A 20,000-nucleotide genomic window follows, 5' to 3' on the forward strand; every position below is an offset into this window, starting at 1 on the left:
TCCAAAGGGGGGGAATAGAGAGAGAGAGAGAGAGAAAGAGAGAAGGAAACAACAGGGAAAACAAGAGCTTTGGAAAGTGCATAAGGTGACGAGACATGCGTGGAAGAGTGTGTGAATTACACAGTGCATTAAAAAGGTCCACGTTATGAAGAACGGTCTCGATACACACACCTGCAGAGCTCAATGAAGTGTGTTTGTGTTGTAAAGAGTCAATAGCCGTCGCTCAGTAAACGTCTGCTAGGCTTTGACAAGGCTGTGGGTTTCTTCTTCGTGGTTCTGGAGAGCCGTCAGCTGATCCAGGAACTGTAGTGATTAAAGAGGAGATTGCATCGGCTCGGCTCGGGAACGGAAGGAAATGCTGATCCTATCAGAGTTCAGAGAGATGAAGATGTTTACAGGTATCCAGTGTGTGTCGGACGCAGTGTGTGAGACGTTACAACTGTGGTGTGTATCGTGCAGTTAAAACATGTTTGGGTTACACTTTACTATAAGATTCATTAGTTTACTACTTTAGTTAACATGAACTAAGAATGAACAATACTTCTACTTCTATTAGTTAATATTAATTTCAACGTTTACTAATACGTTATTAAAATCAAATGTTAAAATGAACATTAGTTAAAGAACAAACAATGAACAGCTGTGTTTTTATTACCTATAACATTAACAAAGATTAATAAACACTGTAACAAATGTATTGCGCATTGTTAGTTAATACATTTACTAATTTGAACTAATGAACATTATTGTATAAAGTGATACCAGAGTTTGATATTAGTAGGTTTAGTAGGAGAATGTGTATTGAGATGTTTATCTGGACACACACACACACGCACACACACACACACACACACACACACACACACACACACACACACACACACACACACACACACACACACACACACACACACACACACACACACACACACACACACACACACACACACACCTGAGCATCCTGACTATCATGGAACCTCACAAGTGACTGATTCGATTTTATGATTTGACTAATAAGCAATAAAGTAAGTATAAAATAAAAAAAGTGATTTTTTATGGTTGCAGTTAACTGATATTATTAACATATTTTTCTATTAAGAAGATCCTTTATTGTTCTTATGATTTCGTAGTGTATGATTTCATACTTTTTCAAATTCAGCTTTATCTCAAAAAGTGAAATATAGTATTAATGTATTAGAAACGTTTGCTCGTTTTATCTGGTGATGGACTCACAAACTCTGATTAAAATGTTATTAAAGTGTAAGAAATAAAAAAAACTTTCATTTTATCTTCTTTGTTTTTGGTGAAAAACTTTTGCTTGCAAGTGCGCTTGTGTTATCTTTCATTTTTATAAATGACAAAACACATATTTATTTAAGTGTTAAGCACAAGATGTTTTTGGGAGACTGTAACTAAGAAAAGTACAAAGGAGGAGAAAACTAAAGCAAGAAGTGAAGAAGAGAGAGATAGAGAGTCATACTGAAGGAAGGATTCTGTTTCCTTCTCTTTTATTCTCCCTCCATCACTGAAATCCCAGCTAACAGGGAACGTTCTGGAAAGGTTCTCTCAAAGTTATGAACAAACGTTCTGATAACGTTAATGGAACGTTGGATCAAAGTCATCCGGTCTTTAATGTTCTCAAAACGCTAGATCAAAAATGTTATTTATACATTGCTAATGGAGGGCTTTTTCTGAAATGTTGTAGCTGGAGCTTTATCTTATATATGTTTTTTTAAATGTTACTGTTTTAGAATGTTTAGAATGTTCAACATTCAAAAGTAACAATCCCATAATCTTTGAAGAGTAATAAAATGGAATGTTTCTTTGATGTTCGCATAACCAAGAAATACCGTTTTTTAAAAAGGATGTTTTCAAATGTTCAGAAATAATGTTTTCATAACTTAATGAGAACATTATAATGACATATATGTATTAGCTGGGAGACGTGTGAGTTTGCTTAATAATCAATACAGGGGTTTTTAGATCACAAAAGTGTCCAGACTTTCAACTCTCAGTCAACATGGGGCTTTTAATCTTCAGGATTTGTTGCAAAGGAAACTTTCAACTGCATTACTGGTGTTTGCTAAGTTACTCGTTGCTTTTACTCATAGTGATCTTAACAAAGCCCTGTCATTAATGCAAAGAAGCATCATAGGCTCTGCTTTACTTCAAGCCAGCCGTGCTTCCTGACATCATGTGTTCTGTGGGAGTTATTTAATTGGCTTGTGACAGCTGAGATGATAAAACATTGCAGGGTTTTCGGCTCTGTGTTAATCTCACTGTAGAGAAGGACTTGAAACGCTTTTCTCAGCCACTGAAATCTGCCTAAAGCCTCTTGTTTCAGAACCGAGCGTTAATACGTTTTTGGCTGGGCACTAATAAAATTGAAAAATAAATGCTAATTGTTTCATGCATTTAAAGGAGGCTGGCCTCGCTCCATTAACTGTGTGTGTGTGTGTGTGTGTGTGTGTGTTAATTTTCAGGATCAGCAGGCTGTTTAACGGAACCGAGCCGATCGTTCTGGACAGTTTAAAGCAGCATTACTTCATCGACAGAGACGGAGAGATCTTCCGCTATATTCTCAGCTTCTTGAGAACCTGCAAACTGCTCCTGCCGGATGACTTTAAGGTAATCAAAATCAAGGATTATTTTGTCTAAAGCATGTGTGCAATAGAGTGCATGTAGTGTACTACAGTAAACACTGCATACTGCTTACTATTAAGCAAAGGAGTATGTGAGACAGTATGCAGCATGTCATGCAGTGGCGGCATTAAGCATCTGGGGGCCCGTTTCAAATATGGGGCCCTACCCACATAAAACATAAACATAATAGAGCAAAAAAAGCAAGGATTCCTGTTGGTTTGCATCAATGGTATATTACCGTATTTTATTAAGTGCGCTTTTTAGCTTCATGAACAGGCAGCTCAACATAGAAATAGTCCAACCTTATTTGATTTAAACTATATATTGGAATAAGCCTCGCCCTTTCACGCAGGCTAACTTCACTTTTGGTAGTCTGAATAAAGCTTTTCTGTTGTTGTCCGATATCTTGCGGTTTTTTTAGCACCACTGGTATATCGCATATGCACTATTCATTTCCTCTTGAAATTCTTTTTCTGCTCAAAATAACATTTTAACCTAACGGCAAAAAAGGCAAAGGTATACATGCATAAACTACCGATATTACACTTCAGATCGCTCAAGCCGTAAACGTCGCCATGGTAACCGCGAGTTCGACCAATCAGAGACGTCAGTGTTTTGCAAATAACAAGGTTGATTTCGTAGCTTGTGGCTTTTATAGGAGCAGAAAGTTTCATTTCACAACCTCGTAGCTCGTGGTCAATCTACCTTGAATGGTTTAGACATTATAGCTGAAAATCAATATCCTACGGAGAATATGAATGGGATTTTGCTGGTCTGTTGGGGCCCCCTTTGGAGGGCGGGGCCTGTTTCAATTGAAACGGGTGAAACATTGGTAAGGCCGCCCCTGATGCCATGATGTTGTCACATGCAATATATCCATTTAAAAAGTTATCACTGTGGAATTTTGATCAATTTGATCAATTATTTGCATTTTTAATCCAGTTACTCGAAACTCGAAAAATTAGAATATCATGCAAAAGTTCAGTAATTCAACATAAAAGGTGAAACTAATATATTATATAGACTCATTACATTTCAAAGTGAGATATTTCAAGCCTTTATTTGTTATTATTGTGATGATTATGGCTTACAGCTTATGAAAACCTTTTCACAATATTCTAATTTTGAATTTGGGGTTTTCATAAGCTGTTTTATTACTATATAATATATTAGTTTCACATTTTAAGTTGAATTACTGAAATAAATGAACTTTTGCCATTGAGTTTCACCTGTATATGTTAGAAAATGATTGTTGATATAGATTCATCATCACACTGGAAATGGAAGGTCGAGACATTGCGTGTTGGGATACAATACAAATCGCTATTAGATCTTCATTTAATCTCGTTGCTTTCTGAGAGACATTAAAGAGATCTCAAATGTGGCTTTGCTTTCCCGCGTTCACACTACAAGCGCAGGTCACCAGTGGCTGCGCTGGAGGGCGTTCCCACTACTGGTTGCCTAGTCATGTTTGTGAGTGACATTCACGGATGTTACTCTGTTAGACAACTAATACGTTTTCTTGCCGCTACAAACAAATATTTTGGAAGGAAAAGTCTAAATATAAATGGAATCGGTACATAAAATGCATAATATTAAATATGAACGAGAAACAGTGAGTGCTCTTTGCCATCGTGGCTATTTAACTGCAGCAAACGGGCAAATGCCGCTCTATCTGGGTTCCCGAAACCATTCAGGCACGGAGTCAGTACGGTGAACACCACTGTATGAACACGGAGATATATCATAAACTATAGGACAGTTTCTGACTGCTAAAATGAGCTTCTCGTTCAACTTGCCTCGGTCAGACTCGTAGACATATACACTAGATGTCACCTTGGGGTTTTAAGCATGCGTCAAAACCGGCGCCATCTTGGAAAAGGGGTCTTGTCATAGGAAGTAGCTGGGTAACGCTGCTATCTCTGCCTTTACTTCTAATTAATTGATGGTGGCGGACTTTTGTGCTGTGTATGATGTTCACACTGGTTCACACGAATAAAATCTGAACTAGGAAAAACAAAAAAATTAAAAACAAAATCTGGAATCAATGATAAATACATATCTGACCGTGGGAACGAACCAAAAAAAACGAGTAAATCGCATTCATGATGATTTATGGTGATTTTATTTCCGTTAGACCTTTGTCTACATTGACGCTGATGCATTAAAGTGGAGGGGCTCCCCTGTTCCAAGATGGCGGCTCTATTGATGCATTCGTTCTAATGAACTGCCGTAGCCAAGGCGACATCTAGTGTATATATCTATGGGTCAGACTCAGCACTGAAGAGTGACGCGCTCCACTGACTTGGACAGTGACACTGACTCCTATTGGTTGTCGCTCCCGAAAGTCGCTCTGCATTTGCATAAAGTTAAACAGATCTCAACTTTGTCGTGTCGCGAGACAAGCCCCATCCAGTCGCCAACGGTCGCGACTGCGCGTGTCGCCGGAAGTCGCCCGCTCACCATTGAAAATTAATGGCATCGTGGCATATATGGCATAGATATATACACTAGATGTCGCCATGGCTACGGCAGTTCGTTAGAACAAATGCGTCAATAGAGCCGCCATCTTGGAACAGGGGAGCCCCTCCACTTTAATGCATCAGCGTCAATGTAGACAAAGGTCTAACGGAAATATAAATAAAAATGAATGCGATTTTCTCGTTGTTGTTTTTTTGGTTCGTTCCCACGGTCAGACATGTATTTATCATTGATTCCAAAAAAAACAAAAAAAAATTTAAAAAACATTCTTCCTAGTTCAGATTTCATTCGTGTGAACCAGTGTGAACATCATACACAGCACAAAAGTCCGCCACTATCAATTAATTAGAAGTAAAGGCAGAGATAGCAGCGTTACCCAGCTACTTCCTATGACAAGACCCCTGTTCCAAGATGGCGGCGGTTTTGACGCATGCTTAAAACCCCAAGGTGACGTCTATGGCGTGCAGTGTGAACGCAGCGCGCTCTTGTTTGTACACTGCACATTTAGTCTGAGATGAGAAAACAGACTGTAGAAGAAGCGCTGCTAATGTCCGCTATAGCGCCACCTGTGGCAATACTGAGAATACAGTGCATTGCAAATGGCAGTAATGCACAAAATTTGAGTAGCATATCTAAGTAAATGTGTGTTCACATACTTGCATAGTCCTAACCAGACAAATCCTTAAAAAAGGACTAGAAATAACAGCATGAGGTTTTGTTTTGTCCAGCTGCAATCACGCGAAACGATGAAGATCAGGACATATTTTTAGTTTCTTGGTTCTTATTTCTGTTTTATTTGGTAGCCCCGCCCATAGTGCAATATTATTGGTCCAAAATAGACATGTATATATAAGTATCAAATATGTTCTGATTGGCTGTGATTGTGTCACATTGCAGTGTTTTCCCTGTATGAGCAAATTACGTTCATATATCTGAACCACAGAAATGACTTGAATTCATATTTATGAATATTTCATATGGCATATTCAGTTCGAAAGTCATAGTGCTTTCCACAATACATTGCATTTAATGTAAAGCTGCTTTGAAACAATGTGTTACATTTATCCACATGGATGAACTCTCCCTTCCAAACACGCAGAAATATGATGTAAACACATTACGTCTTTTAATCTTGATCTGGATTCGCTTTGTTTTTCTCTCTCGAGTTGGACAAAGAACCCCGTTTGGACTGGTTTGATCTGATGATCAGTGTGTGTGAAATCCGACAGAAATGCGAGCGGCAGCCGGCGGTGTGAAGCGTGTCTGTGAGGCATCGTGACTGCCATGGCCCGCGGCGGACTGCGTTTCGCTAAATCAATGTGAACGTGGAATATGCTTTGCATCTATCAGTTAAAAAAAAGCATCATTTGTAGCAGAGATTATCTGTTGTCAAGCTGCTCGAGTCAATAAAGCATTCTGCTGCTGATCTTGTTCTGTTTGTGACCACTAGCAGCGATTATAAAACACGTCTTGCTCTCAGAATAACATGAATCGTTCATGATAAATCCGATGAGCAAGACAGTAAAGAGTCCAAGGTTTGTGTCACGGATCTGACCTCTACATCAGCATGTGCTTGACAAAAATCAAAGAGAAATGGTCATCTCTTATACGTATTAGATGGAGACGGGGGGATATCTCTCTCTCTCTCTCTCTCTCTCTCTCTCTCTCTCTCTCTCTCTGTCTGTCTGTGAGATGTTGTCTTGCCGATGGGCAATCGAGTAAGATCATTATTTTGGATCACAACAGGCCTGTCGGATCGCCTGAACATGGGAATTCATCGTCTTTCTTTCTTCACCTCTCTTGTATCATGCTCTTCATCGAGTTGCTTGACTGTAAGAAGAGCGTTAGAGAACGAGTCCTGCTGAAAACAGAGATCCAGGCGCATGCGGAGCTTCTTTTAATACCGTAGCGTTCCCTCGTTCCCTCCAGCACTGATGCACCGCATGCGTTCTGTCATCTGCAGTGTAAAGGGCAAAAGAATAGAAATAAGACATGGGCGAAACGAACTATCTACGTGTGGACGTGTCCCATCCAACTTTCATGTACATGTTTCCCTCTATAATGTCCTCTTGCAATGATTTCGATCAATGTAAAGTTATTTTTTAAAGCTTAGGTATTGCAATGGGTTCCATGCAATTCGAGCATTTTCTGCTTAAAGCTGAAATGTGCCATGTATAGTATAATATAATAATAGTAATTCTATAGTAATAATTCTTTTATATAGTGCTGCTTAAGCTTGAACTATCCATGTATAGAGGTTAGAGACGTGTCTCGACCAATATATACTTTAATTTACATTTTTCCAATATAAAATAATTTTTTTACAGCTTATATTGAATAACCATCCACGAATGGACGTTAGAGACGTATCTTGACCAGTTATGAATACTTTCATACACATTTTCCCCTTATAATGTCCACTTGCAATGATTTTAAACAGTCTAAAGTTATATTTTAATATATTGTATTGCATTGCATGCAATTTGAAAATATTTTCTGCTTAGATTAGAGCTGAAATTGATTGCTGTGTTTGATAACAGTCAAATTTTCAAGTCAAATTTATGCGTATAGTGCGTTTACAGAAAATATTGATGTTAATATTTCTAATATCTTAAACTCCTCATGCCTTACAGCTGCGTTTAGCAGATTAGATCTGTGTGATAATATAGTTTCCATTTCGTGATGATACAAGCAATCAAGCAGTTGAGATTTGCTATATATATAACTATACTGTGTGTTTGCGGATGATGCTTCTATACCCAACTTTATAGATCTGTGTGATAATATGGTTAATATTTTGTGCAATTAATCAAATATAGCAAATCTCAACTGCTTATATGATGTTTGGTAACGCTTCCTTTTACAGTCCTGTTACCCATGGACTTACTTTATAGTAATTATAATTACTGGGTTATAACCAGGTACTAACCCTGAACTTACCCCTAACCCATGTACTTACCTAATATTAGCCAGTACTTTCTAGGTAAGTACACTGTAAGTACACGTAAGTACTGTACTGTAAAAGGAAGCGTTACCTGATTTTTCTGTATATATGTAGGTGAACTTTATAGAGCTGCGTGAAAATGTAGTTTACATCATGCAACGATATAAACAAGACTTTTATTAGCGTGTCAAACGGTTGATCCTCCTCTGTCTGTTTTCTGCAGAGAAGCCTGCGTATACAATCAGTCATGTAGTTGAGTTTCCGTTCAGGCTGTGTGCAGTTCATGACTGTTCATATCAATCTTTATGCAGATTACTCTGCACACAAAACCATATCCTCAGATGAACTCGAATCATTTCCACACCTCAGCTCCTCCCGCGATGGAGAGATGGGGAAGAATAGTACCATCTGGACTTGTGGGAAATTAAAGAAAAACTGAAAGGGGCAAAAAACCCCTGGCAAGATCCCCGTGAGGAAGAGCGTGTGAGAGCGAGAGCGAGAGAGAGAGAGTTTGGCAGTCTGCTGTTGTCTGCCTGGATAAAGAAACGCTGAAGCCTCGAGGTCCTTCACTGACGGGCTCCAACGAGCACATGAGATCCTGCCAAACGTCTCGACTGTGACCCGCGGGCCGAGCCGATGCCCCTCTGAGCCAAACATGCCCCCCGCACCCCAAACACACTGCCTTTTAAACATTCATTCATTTACTGACTTTTATTTATGTACTTATTTGTTTTTTATTTATTAGTGGCGTTGCAGGAATAGCATCACCTTTGCTCATAGTCGGTGACTGAATTTTATTTAGAAAGCATAAACATCTATTGAAAAGTATTATTATCTCTTTTTTTAAATAATAATTTGATATATTTTAACTAATGTAGTGGCGTTTTCAGTAATAGCATCAATATCGCTATTCAAAGTATTACATTTCTAAATACTAACCTTTAATATTACAAGGGCAAACAACACTTATTTAGAAAGAACAGACGTCTTTTATGTACAGTATGTATTGCACTTTTATGCAAGTGTAGTGGTGTTTGAGGTCATAGCATCACTATCGCTAATAAAACTATTACATTTCTAAATGCTAAACTTGACTATCGCTGGGTTTTATTTATGTACTTTTTTTCTAAATGCTAAACTTGACTATCGCTGGGTTTTATTTATGTACTTTTTTTCTAAATGCTAAACTTGACTATCGCTGGGTTTTATTTATGTACTTATTTGGTTTTTCTTTATTAGTGTCGTTTGCAGGAATAGCATCACCTTTGCTCATAGTGGGTGACTATTTGGAAAGCATAAACATACATTGAAAAGAGTACAAGTATCTCTTTAAATTTATTATATTATATATTTTAACTTATGTAGTGGTGTTGCAGTAATAGCATCAATATCGCTATTAAAAGTATTACATTTCTAAACACTAACCTTTAATATTACAAGGGCAAACAACACTTTTATTTAGAAAGCGTAGACGTCTTTTATGTACGTATTGTCCACTGAAAAGACAGTATAATTGGCCCTCATTTATCAAAAGTGCGTACACCAAATTTCCAGCGTACACCTGGCGTACACCCAAAACCACGGTGACTTTGAAATTTATCAATATGGACGTTGGCGTACGGCACGCTCAAATCCTACGCCAGCTCAGGAGGTGGTGTACATGTACGCACGTTTTGAGTTAGTGCAGAAATGCGCAGAAAAATAATTCCTAACACCACAAAACGCACTGACAAACTAAAAGATATGATATATTATGACCCACAGTAAAACAAAAAAACAAAAACATAGTAATTATTTACTTCAGTGTTTATTTGTGTGCAACATGGACTTCAATGTTTAATTTGTGTGACTTTACCAAAGCATTTGATTTATAAGCGTATTCCTTCAGTTGCGAGCCTGTGCGCTTTACCCTGACGTTTCATGGTTAGGATCGGCAGCTGCGCACGGACTGAGTTCGGTAACGAAAGGCTTTCAATGACCAACAAATAATTCAGACTGACAAAATAATAAAAAATACATTCTTCTTCTTTTAAATAATAATAATAATACAAATAATAATAATGACATTCTTCTTCTAAATAACAATAAGCGTCATTAATAATAAAAATCATACTAATAATAAGAAGCATATTACAAATTGTCATGCAATTATTAATGTGAATGAATGGTACTCCACATCACATCATCATCATCACTATTGTACACACCAATACATGTAACGTGATTCGAAATTGAATGCTAATTCAGAAGACGTGCTGTAAAATATTGCATTGTGATAGGTCATTTCGGCTCCACGTCAGAGAAGTTTCTCTTCTTTGCCGTCTTCCGTGTGTCCATGGCGTAAAATGAGGGCGTGGGGGAAGCGGAGACTTGAATATATAGGGGCGTGTTATTCTAATGACGATCGTTTTTAGCCGCGGGATTTATCAAGGGCAGGTATTGCGTACACCTGGATTTCAAAGGTACGCACAGCTTCATAAATCAGGCGGTGAGAGGAGTGTAAGTATAATCTTACGCCAACATATACGCTTGTTTCTACGCAAGAATGATAAATGAGGGCCAGTATAATAATCTTTAAGAATAATTATTTTGTATTTTTAACCTTGGATTTGACTGCATTTTGTGTGCATTATTTATTGTCGTTCATTCTATGGATGCGGCCTGAACCCGTTCAACAGCAATACAAGTATTATTATTATTTATAAACAATGCATGGATTTTCATTTTTTTATCTTGAGTTTTGATCCTGCACCTGTTGGAGATCATTCAGATTTCCTTCTTTTGTGAATTATTATTTCCACCAAAATTCAAACGGCTGTTTGATCACATCTCTTGTGTGTGTGTAAATAAAACTTTTTTTTTTTTACCATAAATCTAGCAAAATGTTTGAAATACAGGAGAAAAAACTCTCTAAAATCAAGTTAATACACTACCATTCAAAAGTTTCTTTAAAAGTATCTTCTGCTCACCAAGGCCGTATTTATTTGATCAAAATTAGTCAAAATGTGATATATTATTACAATTGAAAACAGCTGTTTTCTATGTGAATATATAGTAAAGTGTAATTTATTCCTGTGATCAAAGCTGTATTTTCAGCATCATTACTCCAGTCTTCAGTGTCACATGATCCTTCAGAAATCACTCTGATATGATGATCTGATGCTCAAGAAACATTTATGATTATTATCAATGTTGGAAAAAGTTGTGCTGCTTCATATTCTGTTGATTTTTTTTTTCAGGATTCTTTGATGAATAGAAAGTTCAAAAGAACAGCAATACATAATAGAATCTTTTGTAACATTATGAGTGTCTTTTGATGATTTCATGCCGATTAAAAGTATTAGTTTCCTTAAATATCACTAACTAATATAGTAAAATGATGAAAAAATGCTTCTCAAGTAAATGCATCCTAAGGATGTTTAGATGTAGAGATTTGAAACTGTATTTGGATGTTTCAGGAGTTCCACCTGCTGTACGAGGAGGCGCGTTATTACCAGCTGTCTCCGATGACGAAGGAGCTGGAGCGCTGGAAGCAGGATCGGGAGCAGAGACGCCTGGCTCAACCCTGCGACTGCCTGGTGGTGCGCGTGACCCCTGACCTCGGCGAGCGCATCGCCCTCAGCGGCGAGAAGGTGCTCATCGAGGAGGTGTTCCCCGAGACCGGCGACGTCATGTGTAACTCGGTCAACGCTGGCTGGAACCAGGACCCCACACACGTCATCCGCTTCCCGCTGAACGGATACTGCAGACTGAACTCAGTGCAGGTAAACACATGTGTGTACTGGTGTGTACTGGTGTGCTGCTCGTATCCGCTCCAGACAGCATTTAAGCCCCGTTCACACTACAAGCGCAGGTCACCAGTGGCTGCGCTGGAGGGCGTTCCCACTACTGGTTGCCTAGTAATGTTTGTGAGTGACATTCACGGATGTTACTCTGTTAGACAACTAATACGTTTTCTTGCCGCTACAAACAAACATTTTGGAAGGAAAAGTCTAAATATAAATGGAATCGGTACATAAAATGCATAATATTAAAGGGGTCATATAATGCCATTTTTGTACAAGCTAATATGATTCTTTAGAGTCTAAATTAAAACTTTGTAATATACTTTAATTAAAAATTCTCATTAGTATTGTAATAAAACACTTATTTTACCTGGTCAAAAACAGCTCTGTTTTCAGCACGCCGTTTCAGTGCATATGCCTTTAAATGATCATGAGCTTTGCTGACTCCGCCCCTCTGTTCTGTGCGTACACCGTTTGTAACACAATAACCATAACGCGTTGTTCATTATAGACGAGGGATTATGAATTATATTGAGAACGTCGTACATAGAAAACATGCCGTAATGTACCCTGAGTGTAAACCTTAGACGCATTCATTGTGAAGCGTGCAGCTAGCGATTTGCAAAGATTAATATAAATATTAAAGGTTAATAAAACATAACACTCACTTCAGTTATTTTGGAGGTTCAGCAGGAACACGAATAGTTGGTACCGGTCCAGGAGCAGCTTCTTAGCAAATCCAGCTTTATACTGACCCTCGTTTATAAAGCAGTCTGCTGAGAAATGATTCGGCAAACATGAGAGCATTGACGTTGCTCGTGGGGAATATTCCCTTCGAAAACAAACTCAGCCACTGCGTCTTCAGCGGTTCGGATTTAGGAACATTAAAATGACTGTGTTCGTTATTACACCCAAGAACAGAACACCACAATCGCTTAGAGCCATTCTGCTCATAGACAGTGCTCCAGCATATCAACAATGACCGCGCCGGTCCGCGCAGACTATGATTGACAGCTCTCACGAGCGAGGGCGGGTCTGTGTTGAAACGCTGCTGTCAATCAACAATCGTGGGAGGGGCTTCCGAGCGTGTGACGTCACACGGTCGAACGGCTCGATTTGAGACAGGGGAAAACATATAAGGAGATTAAAACAAAACCACTGGATGGATTTTTATCATTATATGATGGTTGTGTACAGACACTGCCAACACACATTTCAGTACAATCAACTTGAAAAAGTGCATGTACCATTATATGACCCCTTTAAAGATGAACGAGAAACAGTGAGTGCTCTTTGCCATCGCGGCTATTTAACTGCAGCAAACGGGCAAATGCCGCTCTATCTGGGTTCCCAAAACCATTCAGGCACGGAGTCAGTACGGTGAACACCACTGTATGTACACGGAGATATATCATAAATTATAGGACAGTTTCTGACTGCTAAAATTAGCTTCTCGTTCAACTTGCCTCGGTCAGACTCAGCACTGAAGAGTGACGCGCTCCACTGACTTCTATGGAAGCTTGTTTCCGCCATCTTTTCTCAGAATTGTGAGATATAAACTCGCAATTGCGAGTCATCAGGCCAATTCTAAGGGGGAAAAAAGACTTTTTCCCCCTCAGAATAGTTTATATCTCACAATTCTGACTTTACAACACGCAATTCTGACTTTATATCTCGCAATTCTGACTTTATATCTCGCAATTCTGACTTTATATCTCGCAATTCTGACTTTATAAAACGCAATTCTGACTTTATATCGATCAATTCTGACTTTATATCGATCAATTCTGACTTTATAACACGCAATTGCGACTTTATATCAATCAATTCTGACTTTATATCTCGCAATTCTGACTTTATATCTTGCAATTCTGACTTTATATCTCGCAATTCTGACTTTATAACACGCAATTCTGACTTTATATCTCGCAATTGCGACTTTATAACACGCAATTGCGACTTTATATCAATCAATTCTGACTTTATATCGATCAATTCTGACTTTATATCTCGCAATTCTGACTTTATAACACGCAATTGCGACTTTATATCAATCAATTCTGACTTTATATCTCGCAATTCTGACTTTATATCTTGCAATTCTGACGTTTTTATATCGCAATTCTGACTTTATAACACGCAATTCTGACTTTATATCTCGCAATTGCGACTTTATAACACGCAATTCTGACTTTATATCTCGCAATTCTGACTTTATATCACGCAATTCTGACTTTATAACACGCAATTGCGACTTTATAACACGCAATTCTGACTTTATATCTCGCAATTGCGACTTTATAACACGCAATTCTGACTTTATATCTCGCAATTCTGACTTTATAACACGCAATTGCGACTTTATAACACGCAATTCTGACTTTATATCTCGCAATTCTGACTTTATAACACGCAATTCTGACTTTATATCTCGCAATTCTGACTTTATATCTCACAATTGCGACTTTATAACACGCAATTCTGACTTTATATCGCGCAATTCTGACTTTATATCTCGCAATTGCGACTTTATAACACGCAATTCTGACTTTATAACACGCAATTCTGACTTTATATCAATCAATTCTGACTTTATATCAATCAATTCTGACTTTATATCTCGCAATTCTGACTTTATATCTCGCAATTCTGACTTTATAACACGCAATTCTGACTTTATATCAATCAATTCTGACTTTATATCTCGCAATTCTGACTTTACAACATGCAAATGCGACTTTATATCAATCAATAATGACTTTATATCTGGCAATTCTGACTTTATAACACGCAATTCTTACTTTATATCTCGCAATTCTTACTTTATATCTCGCAATTCTGACTTTATAACACGCAATTCTGACTTTATATCAATCAATTCTGACTTTATATCAATCAATTCTGACTTTATAACACGCAATTGCGACTTTATATCAATCAATTCTGACTTTATATCTCGCAATTCTTACTTTATATCTCGCAATTCTGACTTTATATCTCGCAATTCTGACTTTATAACACGCAATTCTGACTTTATATCAATTAATTCTGACTTTATATCTCACAATTCTTACTTTATATCTCGCAATTCTGACTTTATATCTGGCAATTCTGACTTTATATCAATCAATTCTGACTTTATAACACGCAATTGCGACTTTACATCAATCAATTCTGACTTTATATCTCGCAATTCTTACTTTATATCTCGCAATTCTGACTTTATATCTCGCAATTCTGACTTTATAACACGCAATTCTGACTTTATATCAATCAATTCTGACTTTATATCAATCAATTCTGACTTTATATCAATCAATTCTGACTTTATATCTCGCAATTCTGACTTTATATCAATTAATTCTGACTTTATATCTCACAATTCTTACTTTATATCTCGCAATTCTGACTTTATATCTCACAATTCTGACTTTATATCTCGCAATTCTGACTTTATATCAATTAATTCTGACTTTATATCTCACAATTCTTACTTTATATCTCGCAATTCTGACTTTATATCTCGCAATTCTGACTTTATAACACGCAATTCTGACTTTATATCAATCAATTCTGACTTTATATCAATCAATTCTGACTTTATATCTCCCAATTCTGACTTTATATCTCGCAATTCTGACTTTATATCTCGCAATTCTGACTTTATAACACGCAATTGCGACTTTATATCTCGCAATTCTGACTTTATATCTCGCAATTCTGACTTTATATCACGCAATTCTGACTTTACATCTCGCAATGATACAAAACTCGCAATTGTGAGAAAAAAAGTCAGAATTGTGAGACAAAAAGTCGCAATTACCTTTTTTATTTTTCATTCAGTGGTGGAAACAAGCTTCCATAGACTTCACTCCTATTGGTTGTCGCTCCCGAAAGTCGCTCTTCATTTGCATAAAGTTAAACAGATCTCAACTTTGTCGCGTCGCCAGACACGCCCCATCCGGTCGCTGTCGCGCGCGTCGCCGGAAATCGCCCGCTCCCCATTGAAATGAATGGTATCGTGTCGCTGTGTCACTTGTAGTGTGAACGAGGCTTTATTCCTGCATGAGGAACGTCACGTTTCAGCCGCTTAGTCTTTACCAGGGGTGTGTTTCCCCTACACCGCCGTAACTCATGCTTCACTATCACAGTACGACGCATCGTTGAAGAAATCAGCTAGCTAGTCACGACTGTTTCCCGAAACCGTATTGTCGCAAATTGGTCGTTCAACTACGTTGGTTAATGATGTCACGCACTTGCTGGAGTAATAACTACTTTTAATGAATCTGTTTGAGATCGAATTAACGCTAGATGTTTTGCTATAAATTACAGACATGCATCTGGTACACCCCTTCAAGTAAAGTGTTACCTTTAAATAGGAATATTTCTATTTTTCTCAGTTATTTCGCTTTATTTCCAGATTCAATCATAGGCTCGTTCTTACACACTAGAGCTCAAACACACATGCGCACTCTTCAAAATCGGTGCTTTAAATATCTTGACAGACTCAAAGATGTAAAACACATTTGTATGTATACTAAATAAAAGACTTGTAATGAATGTCCGCTTGCTTATTTTGCTCAAGATCAGGATTTATTCAGTCACATGTCGTGCAATCTAGAAACTCTGCTTCTATCCGCAGCTCGAGATCTGTCGCTTACACACACACACACCTCTGCGATGCTGTTTGCGAGTGTTCGGTGGAACGATGGTTTCGGGAAACACAACTCGTTGAACTGATGATAACGACAGAACTTGCGACCGTAGTTGGCTAACGATGCTTTCGGGAAACACACCCCAGGCCGGATTTAAGACAATCAGTGTCAATGCTGAAATAAATAAGTTCATCATCACTAGATGTGTGGCTGACACTAGTCCTGCCTATCTAGACTGCGTTTTTCGGCATCACAGGTTTAGCCCTGACATGAAGATTGATATCAAAAAATAGCAAAATATCTAATTTAACCAAAATGTGCATTACCATTCAAAAGTTTGAGGTCAGTAAAGAAGTCTCTTCTGCTCACCAAAGCTGCATTTATTTGATCAAAAATACAGTAAAAACAGTGAAAAATTATTAGAATTTAAAATAGCTGTTTTCTATGTGAATATATAGTAAAGTGTAATTTATTCCTGTGATCAAAGCTGAATTTTCAGCATCATTACTCCAGTCTTCAGTGTCACATGATCCTTCAGAAATCACTCTGATATGATGATTGATTTGATGCTTAAAAAACAATTCTGATTATCATTTTCATGTTGAAAACAGTTTTTGCTGCTTCAGATTTTTGTGAAAACCAATATAGGACGAAATCACGAAATCCAGTCATAAAAACTCAGAGGTCTTCATGGCAACCCGTCAAAATAAAAGTTTGGTTTAACTTGAAGAATTTGTGACAGAAATATATTACCGTTGTACTGTAGAATTTAGCTACATCTCAATGTAATAATAATACTTATTAAAACTGATTTTTTTTAATGGAATTATCAAAAAGTTTAATTTCATATGGTTAAAAGATAAATCAAATTAATGTTTTGTTAAAATACACAAGAATTTCTGATTTGTTTTTTAAATTATTAAAATTGTTGTTTTTATGAATTCAATTCATTAGACATGCTTTTTGATCATTAACATTTAATTAACCCATTAAAATTGTATTCAGAAAACGTACAACAGAAAACACAAAATTTGGTTAAAAAAAATAAAACTAAATTTAAAGGGATAGTTCACCCAAAAATGAAAACTAGCCTATGATTTCCTCACCCTCTAGTCATCCTCAGTGTATATGACGAATATAGTCGTTATATCCCTTAACTGTCCCTTTAAGGGGGGAAAAATATATTTCATAGGCCTGAAATGTGAGGTTTATCATTTTTATAATAAACTTTTTTTTTTTTGTCAAAACTGTACACGTCAATAAAACCAATATTTTTTGTTCGTTTAAAATCCGGCCATCAATTATAATGTTATTATTCTAATGTCTATGCAAACAAAACGAGCTCATTTTATTGTTATTTTATGTTGTTTGTTGGTTTTTGACAACTTGATTTCACTGTACTTTCTGAACATTTCCAGCACATTTGAACAATACCGTGATAATATTGATAACCGTGATCATTTCGGTTACTATAACCAATATTTTCATGCATTTCATCTCTATGATATATGTTAATGAGATTTGAGGCTCAACCTGTATTTGAACTAACCCGAACACACACACACACACACACACACACCTCGACAGCGCCCCCTCAGGCTCGAGTAAAACACGCAACAAAACGCCTTTTTATGTGCAGCCATAATTCTTCACTCCCTCAAAAAACAAAAGGCAAGAGCGAGAAGAAAAGAAAGGCTAGAAAATGAAATGCATAATTTACACGTTTCTCCTTTTTAAGACACAGCTCTTCCCTTTTAAAAAAGACTCCAACGTAACAACGCCCAGAGCGGTTGAAATACACGTATTGCATTTTTTAATACCATACTTACACTTTCTCAAACAGCCTCAACCCCTTTATGCTTCTTTTATAGATTTCTAAATGGCTTGCAATATAATTAATTGGCTGCATCAACTAACACAACAGTTTCTGTGCGTTTCAGTCAGTCTCCGTCTGCCCTCTCTTTGTTTGCTCGCTCAAGCTCTATTTCTTTTCTAAAACGAGTTGATTTCTGTGAAGTGACTGAAGCTCCTTTCTCTGTTTCTTGCTGAAGCTGCTATCTTTTAAACAGAACTGTTCACACACACACACACACACACACACACACACAGAGAGAGGCCACGAGAGAGACTCGACTGCTGCTAAAGCCAATGCGGTAACACTTTACTTGAAGGGGTGTACATAAGACTGACATGACACTTTCATAACCATGACATGACATATGTCATGAATATGAAGGAGGGTTTATGCATGTTTATGACAACTGTCATTAAGTGTCTTTCGCTCAATAATGACATTTTGAATGCAAATATGACATTGTTTAAGATGTCTTTGTTATGACACCTTGACATAAACCATAACATCATAACCTGTCAGTGTCTTTGTCATGACAACTTGACATTAAATTAAGTTAAACTGTCATGTGGTTGGTTTTGACATTGGCTGTCATAATGCCATTATAACTGTGTCATGAATATTTTTCGTGACCTCAACTACAGTGGTACAAATTGAATTTGTCATTAAACAGTTATAATGGCCTTATGACAGCCAATGTCAAAACCAACCACATGACAGTTTAATGTAATATTAACCAATAAAGCTAAGTGCTTTCTTAAGTTTGATAATTAATCTGCTATGTCATGTTTATGACAGGTTGTGTTGTCTTAGTAATGTCAAGTTGTCATGACAAAGACACTGACAGGTTATGATGTATTGGTTTATGTCAAGGTGTCATAACAAAGACATTTCAAACAATGTCATATTTGCATTAAAAATTTCATAATTGAGCGAATGACACTTAATGACAGTTGTCATAAACATGCATAAAACTTCCTTCATATTCATAACATGTGTCATGTCATGGTTATGAAGGTGTCATGTTAGTCTTATGCACACCCCTTCAAGTAAAGTGTTACCTTTACATGTTTTTAAAACGTGTTTTCTTGGTTATGCAACTGTCATATTAAGTGAACATTCCATTTTGCGAACATTATGAGATTGTTACTTTTGAATGTTCTCTGAACATTCTAAAACTAGTTACATTTAAAAAAGGCTTCAGTGAATGATGGATAGAGAACGGTTTTGTGTCAACGTTTGGAAACATTACTTTGAACGAACGTTAACGTTACTGGAAGAAGGTTTGTCTTAACGTTGAGGAAGTTCCCTGTTAGCTGGGATCGGGAATAATTGTGATCTTGTGGAAATGTATTCTGATTGCTTTAGTGCTGAGGGACGCATGTCGCGCTGCTTTAGGTTTCAGGGACATGAGATACAATAATGCGTTATACACACTCTGCTGTCTTTAAAGTGCTGTCTATGTAGGCGGCACACTGGGGTTTGACACAGAGTCCGCTCGACTTCTTAATGCATTGCAAAAATCATATTCATCATTAGTATTGTTGTCTCGTTTTCCAGTAAAACATTTTTTTAAACATTATTAAAGCAAATAATACTGCTTAAGGAGCCCGTCTATAAGAGTGAAAATGAGGATTTCT

At 37.2% G+C, this 20,000-nt stretch overlaps 1 protein-coding gene across 4 annotated transcripts in view; it reads left to right on the forward strand.

Moving 5' to 3' along the window:
• Nucleotides 1–20,000, forward strand: part of LOC130105544 (BTB/POZ domain-containing protein kctd15) — a 50,257-nt gene that overhangs the window by 24,715 nt on the left and 5,542 nt on the right. For all 4 annotated transcript variants that reach the window (XM_056271588.1, XM_056271587.1, XM_056271586.1 and 1 more), the window contains 2 exons: nucleotides 2,484–2,628; nucleotides 11,527–11,832. In XM_056271588.1, coding sequence (XP_056127563.1) covers nucleotides 2,484–2,628; nucleotides 11,527–11,832 — 451 coding nt within the window. The remainder of the gene's footprint in view (nucleotides 1–2,483; nucleotides 2,629–11,526; nucleotides 11,833–20,000) is intronic.

This window comes from Rhinichthys klamathensis, unplaced genomic scaffold, assembly GCF_029890125.1.
Source record: "Rhinichthys klamathensis goyatoka isolate OS25496 unplaced genomic scaffold, OSU_Roscu_1.1 h1tg000322l_1, whole genome shotgun sequence".
NCBI lineage: Eukaryota > Metazoa > Chordata > Actinopteri > Cypriniformes > Leuciscidae > Rhinichthys > Rhinichthys klamathensis.